General features: G+C 28.0%; 1 protein-coding gene across 1 annotated transcript; it reads left to right on the forward strand.

Annotated features, from left to right (window-relative positions):
• Positions 1-6,144: 6,144 nt before the first annotated feature.
• LOC137826297 (cucumisin-like) lies at positions 6,145-11,685 on the forward strand. Its single transcript, XM_068632215.1, has 10 exons — positions 6,145-6,267; positions 6,390-6,484; positions 6,620-6,711; positions 6,801-7,035; positions 8,365-8,887; positions 9,000-9,103; positions 9,198-9,419; positions 10,469-10,580; positions 10,650-10,863; positions 11,057-11,685. The coding sequence occupies exons 1-10, from the start codon at positions 6,184-6,186 to the stop codon at positions 11,575-11,577; spliced, it is 2,202 nt and encodes a 733-aa protein (XP_068488316.1). The 5' UTR covers positions 6,145-6,183; the 3' UTR covers positions 11,578-11,685.

An 11,685-nucleotide genomic window follows, 5' to 3' on the forward strand; every position in this document is an offset into this window, starting at 1 on the left:
ATTATTTTTCATCTTTATCATCAAGTGCTGATGCCACTTCACTTGTCTCATTTGTATTGCTTGTAGGTCATTTTAGTTCATATACAGTATCAGACAATCTAACAAAAGAAAAAGAAGAAGAAGACAAACATGTTGCACTCTCGTATGTTTGTGGTCACATGTATATAAAACATGACTAAGTAGCCAATGGTTTTATTTGTTTTAGTCGATGAAAAAGACTCCTTTTATTTAAAGAATTAATAAAAGAAACTGTATTATTTTCTATATTTTAAATACATAATTAATTTTCAGTTTATGAGTTACTGTCAAACTAATTTTTATAATATCAGTAATAGAAAAACTTAAATAATACTAAAAGTATAATATACAACTTTATAAGACACAAATATTTAGCTTTTAACATTTAAAATACAAACAAACTTTCTTAGGAAACATGATAATAGTTAAGTTTGGAAATAGACGGAACAATAAAAAATATATTTAAAATAAAATAGATAAAATGATTTAGATTTTTGCTTTTAAAGAAATAATTAATAAGAACAAGTTTGAAGAAGAAAAAAAAGTCACTTTGACAATATCTATCTTTTTGACATTTATTTTTTTAATGTGATAATGCTTTGCGTATTTGGAGTTGAGTTCGACATATTTTTCCTACTTATGATTTCTCTAATAAGGATGATCTTCTTTCTTTTTAGTAGGAGTGGTGATAGTCCGTTGGTTAAATTAGTTAAGCTAGTTGTGATAATTTTTTCTATTTAGATGATAAGCTCGTTTTCAGGATAAGATTAATGTTTCTAGGGCTATTTTGGTTATTAAAGATTTAACTTGTCTAGTGGGTAATTCGCCTAAAGTTTCAATGAAGAATGATATGTTCGATTTCAATGTGTTCAAGTTTTTTGCTATTAACACTCGTACCGATAAAGTTCTATGTCCTCTTCTCGTTAGATGGAAGTTTCCTTCACCAGGCTGAGTTAAAATTAACAATAATGGGGCTGCTAGGGGTTATCCATGTCTTGTCGCTTGTGGAAGTATTTTTCGTGGGAGTATGAAGAAGTTTATTGGAGCTTTCTCTGCGTTTCTTGACGTTCAGACTGCTTTGGTTGCTGAATTTTATGGAGTTATATATGCTTTGGAGGAAGCTCAAAAGTTGTATCTTACTAATGTCTGGCTGGAACGTGACTCTGTCTTGGTTTGTGTTGCATTTACTGCTAGGACAAATATTCCTTAGATGTTTCGTAATCAATGAAATACTTTTCTTAATTATTGTAGAAAAATCAGGTTTAGAGTTAATCATATTTTTTGTGAAACTAATGTGTGTGCTGATAAATTGACTAATTTAAGATTTATTCATAGAGAATCCTTTCATTGATATAGTCTAGTTATGTATCGTTTTTGTTAACATATGAGTTTTGGTCTAGTCCTCCATATTTATATATATATATATTAATAATACTTTTTTTTATGTGATGACAAATGATTGTTGTTACTTAAAATGTCAGCCTAGCTGAGATGTCAAGTAGCATAGTGATGCCTAACATTAAATTTTTTTATAAAAAGAAATTGTCATATTCAACATTTTTACATTCACTCATCATTCATTGCTAAAAAAGAAAAATTCATTTTATAATACTTATTTAAAATATTTCGTTAACCATCATTGTTATAATTGTGTCCTGAACTTTAATTTAATCAACGAGTGTAAAACACGTTTTATATCATTTATACAATTCCATCCGCTTCCACACATATGTATTTATTTTTTCTGGTATTCAAATAATATAATTTTTAAATTACATGTAATATAAAATATTTATAATTTTATAAGAATAATATTAAAAAAATTATATGGTAAAAATAATTTTTGTGTGTGATTTTCATGTTTCATATTTTTAATTTCTTATATAAAATACATACTATAACTAATATATACAAAATTTTGATTTTCCAATTTTATAATGAAATTGTATTTTATTAATTTCATATTTTTAATTTTGAATTGAAGATAATTTAAAAAATTTCAATATACATCGGATGAATATCACAATTTATGTTTTTGGAAGAATGTTCCCACTTGAAAAAATAGAAGAAGGAAAAAGTGAGGTAGATGCATTGAACAGTACAAATTTGAGCATTACAATAGAGAAACATAGGATATTTCACAAATGGTGCAGTTTTTTTTATGGTACAGAAAAAAATACAAATGGGTAGCTTTAATTGCAACTAGACACAAAATTAAAAAATTTCTCACACTATTATAATTTTAATTACAAAACCTGCAACAACAATTGATTTTCTCATAAATAATGTTTTATTCCTCAAAACACGCCTACACATTTTATGTTCACATGATTACATAAATTTTTTTTAGTACAATGAGATTTTTTGGAAATGAAGTTGCAATTGATGCTGCCCATTTCTGTAATTTTTTGCAATTAAATGTGAAAAAAAACTACACCATTTTTGGTGAAATATCCAAAAACATGTCTATATAATGGTATTGAACACTAAAAAACACATTAATCTTTTTTCTAATAAAATAACATTAGCATATTTTCTATCTGTTAAATAAACATTCACATCCCTTTCTACTTTTAGGAATTAATATTTATCTCCTTTATATTTTTAATAAAGTGATAATTATTTTTTATCTTATTTAAAAAAATCATATTGACTAAAAAATAACATATTATGAAAATTAAAATTAAAGTTCTAAATACAAATTAAAAATACTTTTAATAAAAAATTAAAAAAATATGAATGTTAGGTTATTAAAATATAAGGAAGGATCTCTTAAAAACATGGAAGAGATTATGCAATTTAATATTATAGGAAAGATGAATATCCTTTTATTAAAAATATAATTCAGGAAAAGTAAATACAATATTTTAACCATTAAGTTAAAAAAAAAAAATTCTAATATGCTGGAATCTTTACTGATAGTTGTAACTTCATCTATTCTCTTCATATCAAATACAGTTATGGTAAATCCTATCAAATTTCTAGTATAAGTTCTAACACTAAAATCTAAACCAACAACATTTCTACTGCATAAGAACCTGAAAGAGAGAAAAATAGAGATAATAATTTCTAATAATAAATTAATTTGAATAAATTTTATCTGATAGTTAAAAATAATTAAATTTAATAAGATATAAATTCCCTTTATTTATATATTTTTTAAATAGTAAAAATTGAAAGAATTACATATATATATATATATAATATTTTATTAAGATGAGAAGCAACAAAATTATGGTATGCTATGATATGGTTGGAAGAAGAATAGAGAAGAATCACTATTTCAATTTTTATCTTTTCTATATAGATTATTTGGTGGAGATCCCATATCGACTAGATATTAGAATCTTTCATTGTATATAAGTGAGTGCAAACCTCAATCTTATGAGTCGGTTTTATGGGATTGAGTTAGACTTAAAGTTCACTTTTTCACATAGTTCCACGCACGAGTTGATAGTAAAATCCACTTCTTCACGTTATCTTTATTTTTTTCTCGATACCCTTACTTATTTTAAAATTTATATAATATTTAAAATTTATGAATAAAATATTGGCTATCTTTTTAATGAAATAAATTTAGTTTTTAGTCTATTAAATGTGATATAAATTTATTTTGATATTCTAATTTAAAAATAGCTTTATTAAGTTTCCTTAAATTAATGAATTCTCTAATGGTGTTTGAGTGACAGTTCTAAAATAATTTTTTAATTGTGATGAAAACTTAAAATTAAAACAATTATCTCAAATTTAGAAGTTTAAAAGTATTTACATATATATATATATATTTAAATTGTGATGAAGTTTCACTTTAAACAGAGATATGATGAATCACAATTTTATTTGACCTTGAATCTTCAACAAGTTGAATAAAGAAATAATGTATTATTTTTTGTATTCTTATCCCATCTTATGTAACATTTTGCTAATCTATCTGACGTAGTCTCTGTGCAATCATCTTTTTCTGTTTTGGCTGCTATAAAAAAGTCCAGCTAGTCCCACTACAAAGTTTTGTATAATTATTTATGGAATGTTAATTATTTTTTTATATTTGAATTTTTCTTAATATAGTTTCATATTTAAAATCATGTAATATGTTTTTTCTCATTAAATTCAAGTTAACCTGTGATGATGTGACAGGATAACACTAGAATGAGACATTGTACATTATGTGGTCTTTCTTTTCCCATGCTATACTCTCACACTTAGTCATACTCTCTGACTAAGTCTAATTTAATTAGAAAAGAGTTTTTTTATTTATTAATGAATTTTAAAATCTCATTTGATTTTATAAAATAAAATTTATAAAAGAAGATTTGTAAACATATTTTATTTTTAGTTGATGTAGTATTTATTATAATCTTACTAATATCTGTCCATTTATATTTAAAATTATATAATTTGATGTTGATCCGATGATGATAAATTTTCATTAAGATAAATTTTAAATAAATTTAATATTATATTAATTAATAAATTCTAAATCTAACTCAATTTTATTTAATTATTTTATAAGATAAAATTTAAGATTTATGTGATAATCTCAAACCTTAGTGACTCTTTCCAACTCTGTCAATTTCTGCCTCTTGAATGAACAACCACTTTTCCCTCGAGATTCATGTTCAAAACACGTGTCAATAAAAAACAAATAGTTTCTTGAATGCCAGAAAATTGTGTCCAAGTGATGTGAAGAAAAATAACTCACATGTAGAATATTGTGCGTACGATAATAGTTATTTTATCTCACTCTGAATAACACCTAACATGAATTTATCCGAAGAGTCACATTGTTTATTTTTTTATCATTTTTTATATATAAGATGAAACTAAACTAATAATTTTGAAAATTATGACACCGTATTAAAAAAAAGTCTAAATATAGAAATCAAATTATAAATAACGTTTTCAATAAATCTATAAATTTTGTTCTCAAGACTTCAAATATATTTAATGAAAGAAATTATGATATTTTTTTTATCAATCAAACTAATATTTTAAAATAAGTCTAATAAAAAAATATTTAAAATTAAATAAAATTATTTATATAAAAGATTATCTTATTTTCAAGAATGGTATATTTATGAGATTTATATTAAAATGTTGCTTTCATTAGCAATTTTATAAGATTAAAAGACAAAAGTTCTTAAAAGATTGAAATTATTTCATTATCAATTTTATATCAATATTTTCTAGTTACGTAATTTTAAATAAATAAAAGGTCTAATAGTTAATCCATTTTGGAATATTGTTAATTTTTATTAAATTCAATTAATTTATTTTTCAATGGTTGTAATTAATGTGTAAGAAACAGTCAAAGCTGATCATTTGTATCTTTCATTCTTTCTATTCAATGATATACTTTCAGTGAGAAATGAAGTTCCCGACAATTATTTTATAAAAATATAGTGTAATAATAATATTTAAATTTGAATAATAAAGATTTAATTTTATATAATTAATATTAATTTCGCATATATTATTACTTTATTTGAAATAGAAACAAACAATAAATTTTACAGATAAGATTAGCTAACTAAAGTTTGAACTTTTTTTTTGTCCAAAAGCAAAAGTACCTGGGCATTTTTTTACATGGTGTGTAGCTTTGTCTGAAAGAAAAATAATTTGTTTAAGAACATGCAAGATTATTCCACTTTTTTTTTAACGACTATCAGAAGTTGTCATGGATTATGAACTACAGTTAAATTCTCCTTTACCCTATATTTATGATTTCTTTTACCAAAAAGAAAGATTCGTTCAGTGACCCATTTTATGTGATATTATACTGTAAAAAACATTTTGTATTAAATATTATGATTGAACATAAAGAATTTTTTATAGTCCAAAAGCATTTCTTTGAAAAGTCGTAAAAAATGATATTTTTAAAAGTTTTAAAGAAATTTATTAAACGATCACATCCATGTCAATTTATTATTATAAATAACTATTTTATCTTTTTAGTGGTGTGAATATCTTTTGTATTTTTAGTGGTGTCAAAATTATGAACACTCTAGTGAAGTACTACCAGTGTTATTGGATTTGTGAAAGTAGCAATGAGCCAAATTCTACTCTTCTACTATAAATACTCTTTGCTGGAACTTGCTATGCACACTCTTAATTTAGCCCCTTCAAATTCTGCTAGGTATTTCATATCCCATTGGAGTATCAAATATGATCTCTTTAAGGCCATGCCTTCTTTTCATTCTTCTCTGCATTGCCACAGTTAAACATGCACATTCCAACAATGATAGGAAGGCAAATACCTACTTATATCTTAAATCTTGCATCTCCCTCCTTATTTTTAGTATCTATCTACTTTATTTTTAGATTTCAATTATTCTTTTAATTTAATTAATATATAATTTTTCTCAACACAGACTTACATTGTCTACATGGGTGATCATCCCAAGGACACAGACCTCACTTCCATACCTTCTCTTCATACCACCATGGCTCAAAAAGTCCTTGGCAGGTTCAACATATATTCTTGTTTATGATAACTCATGCTTCAAAATATCTTTCTTACTGAATAAAAACTCCACTGCAAATAATGGAATAGAGTTAGATTGATTTTGTTCGTTAACTGTCCAAACCTGCTTGCTTCCAGCGATTTCAAAACAGAAGCTGTACTTCACAGCTACAAAAACTTCAATGCATTCGTCATGAAGTTAACAGAAGAGGAGGCTAAAAGAATGGCAGGTGCTATTCTCATTTCAATGCCTCTGTAATTCATGATTAATATTATGTTCATGAAAGGTAAAACACAGTGTTACTTTGGATTGCAACAGAAATGGAGAGCGTTGTCTCTGTTTTCCCAAACGGCAAGAATGTTCCTCGCACAACAAGGTCGTGGAACTTCTTAGGGCTTCCGCAGAATACTAATAGAGAAACCACAGAGAGTGACATAATTGTGGGAGTAATAGACACTGGTATTTGGCCCGAGTCTGAGAGCTTCAGCGACAAAGGATTTGGTCCTCCACCAACCAAATGGAAAGGATCATGTCATAACTTCACCTGCAACAAGTAATCATTTATTTTATAGACTTGCTTTTTTTCCTTTTCTCATTTTCTACTATATTTATCTCTCTTTTCTTTATATATTACTTTCATATTTATTTTTTCTTCCAACCTCTCTCTATTTTTTTTATCAACAAATAGGAATGAAATTAAATGAGTCCACTTTAAAGATGATTTAACCCTTTTTACAAAAATTGAATTTCAAAAAATACCTTTTTGTCCACTTATCAACCAATATTATCTCTTGATGTCTACCCAGCTCTATCAATTAAACAGAAAAATAATAAAAATGAGCAACTCTTATAAAGATATTAAATTGACTGCATACATACGGAAGGTTTTAGACACCAGTCAGAGAATGAGAAATTAGCTCACGGTATCTTTGATGAGATCAAGGACCAAACCTTAACCTCTGTCAAAGAGAAAACTTCAATATGATCAATCACTCCACCTTTAAATAAACAATTATTCTTATGTCTCCAAATCTTGCTAACCAACGCGATCCACATGTTACCCATGATAAGATTAACTGAAGTAGAAGAGTCTAGAATCTTAAACTGTTCAAAATGAGACACAGGATCCGTAGAGTCAACTGAGTTCACACCTAACCAATCGTAACATAGGTTCCAAATTATCCAAGCAACTCTGCAACCGAAGAACAAATGATTTATTGACTCCTCTAACATCCTTCACAAACAACACAAATTGCTCTCGACCCCTGTATCTCCTCTCTCCAGATTTACCTTGTAAGCAACCTTGTTTTCAATCACTCTCCAAGCTGTGATGTGAGTTGAGGGAAGCGCCTTAATACCCCAGAAGAACTTGTACCTTCTCGAGTCTTCCTCATTTCCTTCTCTTAAAAAACCAGAAGCAGACTTAACTGAAAAATATATATATATATATATATATACACTCAGATAAGGTGTACTTTAATCATTACTCTTTTATTTGAGCAAGTCATATGTTACTTGGATAAAAAAAAGTTAGACAATACAAGTTTAAATAGATCTAACATATATATTTTTTAAAATTCAGTCTAATCTATTACTTGTAATACAATTTTCAGGTCTAGTTTAAATTATTTGAAAACTTGGGTTAAGCTATTAACCTATTTAGATGTTTATTTTCTGTTTAATTTTTGATAGGTCTAATTTATCTTGTATATGGTTTGATAGACTAAAAAATGAACTAGAGTCAAGTTTGACATATTTTTGTAACATCACTTTTCACGGCAATGTCATATATTCTGACTAGAATATTCCGGGGTAAAGCAATTGGATGCTCACTTTGTAAAAAAGTAGATTCTTTATTAAGTCAGTCAATACTTTGATGCAGCAAAATAATTGGCGCAAAGTACTTTAATCTGAAGCGTGAGTTTGCCAAAGATGATATATTATCCCCAAGAGATGGAGAAGGTCATGGATCACATTGTGCATCCACAGTTGCTGGAAACTCGGTTAACTCAGTAAGTCTATTTGGTTTAGCCTCAGGGACTGCCCGTGGAGGAGTTCCATCTGCCCGAATTGCAGTGTACAAAGTATGCTGGAAGACAGGAAATTGTGGCGATGCTGACACCCTTGCAGCCTTTGATGAAGCTATTAGTGATGGAGTAGACGTCATTTCTATTTCAACTGGACTCGGAAATATAGTCCATGTTCCGTATTTTCAAGATTCAAATAATATAGGAAGTTTTCATGCAATGAAGAAGGGGATACTAACCTCAAATTCTGCCAACAATTTGGGTCCAAATCTTTACTCAATGACAAATTATGCACCATGGTTACTTTCTGTAGCTGCTAGCACTTTCGACAGAAAGATTGTCACCAAGGTGAAGTTGGGCAATGGGGCGATTTATGAGGTATCATTTCTGTAAATTCTCCATTATAACTTCAACGGAATTGATCTTAACTTGAAATATTCAAATAAAGGCTTAGTTTTACTGATGAGTGTGAGTATTTATATGTGTGCAGGGGGTCTCAATCAACACATTTGATCTTAAGAGAAAACTTTATCCACTTGTATATGGTGGAGATATACCTAACACTGCTGGTGGACATAACAGCTCCACATCCAGGTATCAGAAAATGAATTCTAAGACAGTCTGTTGTTTTCTTTAAGGAAATCAGAAAAAAATTGGATTTCAATTTGATACGTTATTAATTGGTCAGGTATTGTGAAAAGGACTCTTTGGATAAACATTCAGTGCAGGGAAAGATTGTTCTGTGTGAAAGCATTCAGGGTGCTGAAGATGCAGGGTTTTTATCTGGGGCAGTTGGTGTTATATTTGGAAATAATTACCCTAAAGATTTGCCCGGAGCATACGCGTTGCCTGCTTTGGAGGTTACTCTGTGGGATCTAAGACTCATACATTCTTATTTAACTTCAAACAGGTATGTGTGTTTATACAGGCACCATAATTACGAACTGCACCTCCCAATATTAAGAGAAAAATAGTAATATACATATATATATATATATATATATATTATCCAAAGTGATATATATAAAATATTTGTACTATAATAGTGCATTTTTGTATGTATTTGAATTAAATAACCTTTTAATTTTCTAGATATTATAAATAAATATCTTGATGATTATGTATTAATAGTAAAAATTATAGTTAAGATCAATTTTATGTTGAAAAAAACGGGTAATTTTTCACTAAAATAAAACACTAAGAGAGTTATCCGACATATAATATTGAATACTATAACAAAAGAGAAAGCAGCATAATACTAATAAATAGAACAGAATAATAAAAGAGATAAAGACGAAAAAACACACCAAAAACTAGTTAACGGAGTTCCGCCAATTTAACTTAATCTCCGACACAGCTGAAACAACCCACTTTTACTAATGTGGGAGAAAATATTACAAATTAGAATATTAACAATAAAGGAGGAGAAATTAATTTATAACTCTCAAACTCTCTCGAATAATTCTCACGGATATAAAATTTGGGATTAAGCCAAACATTTTATTTTTATGTATTCATTAAATACTAAGTATAAGTATAGACTAAAAAAAGTTAAAAGGTGTCCATTTCTATCTGAATCAATTTTAAGTATCTTAAAAATTTATTTAATCCTGTGTATCTTTATAAATGAGACTTTTGTGTTCACCTTTATTATTTTCAAAATGCTAATAATAGATTTAATGCTAAATAAAAAAATGATCAAATAATCAAATATCTTAGTTGAAATAACTTGTGGGTTCTTCTTCAATATCACACAAATATATATCTTTTTATTTCTAAATTGGGGTAAAAAATTCACTACATTCAAAGTTTTAGATAATTCAACAAAATAAGTTCATGAGTTATCCACTGGAGTCACTTTAGTTGTTAAAGGTGTAAAATATATGTGATAATGAAAAGTGTGAAATCTAATGATATTAAATTCAACCTTTTCTCATCTATTGTTCTACCAATTACTAGAAATGCAACAGCCACAATATTTAAGAGTGAAGAAGTAAACGATGGACTAATCCCTTCCATAGCTTCATTCTCCTCAAGAGGTCCAAATCCAATCACACCAAATACTTTAAAGGTAACCTTACATATTGTATGCTATATAATCAAGATACCATTTTCAATATTAATTTTACTGATATTGTAGCCTGACATTGCTGCTCCTGGAGTTGAAGTTATAGCTGCATGGTCTCCAATTGACCCAATTTCAAGTGTCAAAGGTGACAAAAGAAAAGTAAAATATAATGTAATCTCAGGCACTTCAATGGCATGCCCTCATGCTACTGCAACAGCTGCATATATCAAATCATTTCACCCCAATTGGTCTCCTGCCATGATCAAGTCTGCATTGATGACCACTGGTAATTAATACTTTGCTAAGTTACTACTACTAATATGTGCTCTCGAGAGTGTGTTTTAAAAAATAAATAAGTTATAATCACCTAGTTCCTCTAAGATAAAAGTGTGCGTATGTAAGCAATTACACATAAAGAGTATGATTTTCTTTATCATTAGTCAGCCAAATTGACCATCTTTTTTTCACTCTATTGATAGCTACTCCAATGAGTCGTACTCTTAATCCTGAAGCTGAATTTGCATATGGAGCTGGGCTTATTAATCCTGTTAAGGCACCAAATCCTGGTCTAGTATATGATATTAATGAAGCAGATTATATAAAGTTTTTGTGTGGTGAAGGGTTTACAGATAAAGAGCTTCGAGTCCTAACTGCAGATCATAGTAGTTGCAAAGGACAAGCGAACAAGAAAGCAGTATTTGAATTAAACCTCCCTTCATTTTCTCTTTATGTAAATGACTCATATTTTAGTAGTCCTTATCGAAGAACAGTTACAAATGTGGGATCTACAACATCTACATATAAAGCCAGAGTAATTGCTCCATCTTTGTTAAATATTCAAGTGAAACCCAATACTCTTTCCTTCACATCTATAGGGCAGAAAAAGTCATTTTATGTCATAATTCAAGGGAGAATTAATGTGGAAATACTCTCTGCTTCTTTGATTTGGGATGATGGAAACCACCAAGTTAGAAGCCCAATTGTAGTGTATCAATTCTAAGTGCGTCAAATAAGATGAAATAATTTGAAATAAAAGTTGAATGATGTTTGTAACTTTAGGAAGAAATGAATGCAAATAAGCTCACTAACATGAGCTCTTTTTTTTTTT

The sequence above is a fragment of the Phaseolus vulgaris genome, chromosome 8, assembly GCF_000499845.2.
Source record: "Phaseolus vulgaris cultivar G19833 chromosome 8, P. vulgaris v2.0, whole genome shotgun sequence".
In the NCBI taxonomy this organism is placed as follows: Eukaryota; Viridiplantae; Streptophyta; class Magnoliopsida; order Fabales; family Fabaceae; genus Phaseolus; species Phaseolus vulgaris.

Excerpts from the sequence above, each read along its gene's own strand:
- LOC137826297 (XM_068632215.1), top strand. The coding sequence starts at position 6,184 with ATGATCTCTTTAAGGCCATGCCTTCTTTTCATTCTTCTCTGCATTGCC. Across the intron at positions 8,888-8,999 it reads GCAATGGGGCGATTTATGAG|GGGGTCTCAATCAACACATT; the intron begins GTATCATTTCTG and ends ATATGTGTGCAG. Across the intron at positions 10,864-11,056 it reads GTCTGCATTGATGACCACTG|CTACTCCAATGAGTCGTACT; the intron begins GTAATTAATACT and ends CTCTATTGATAG.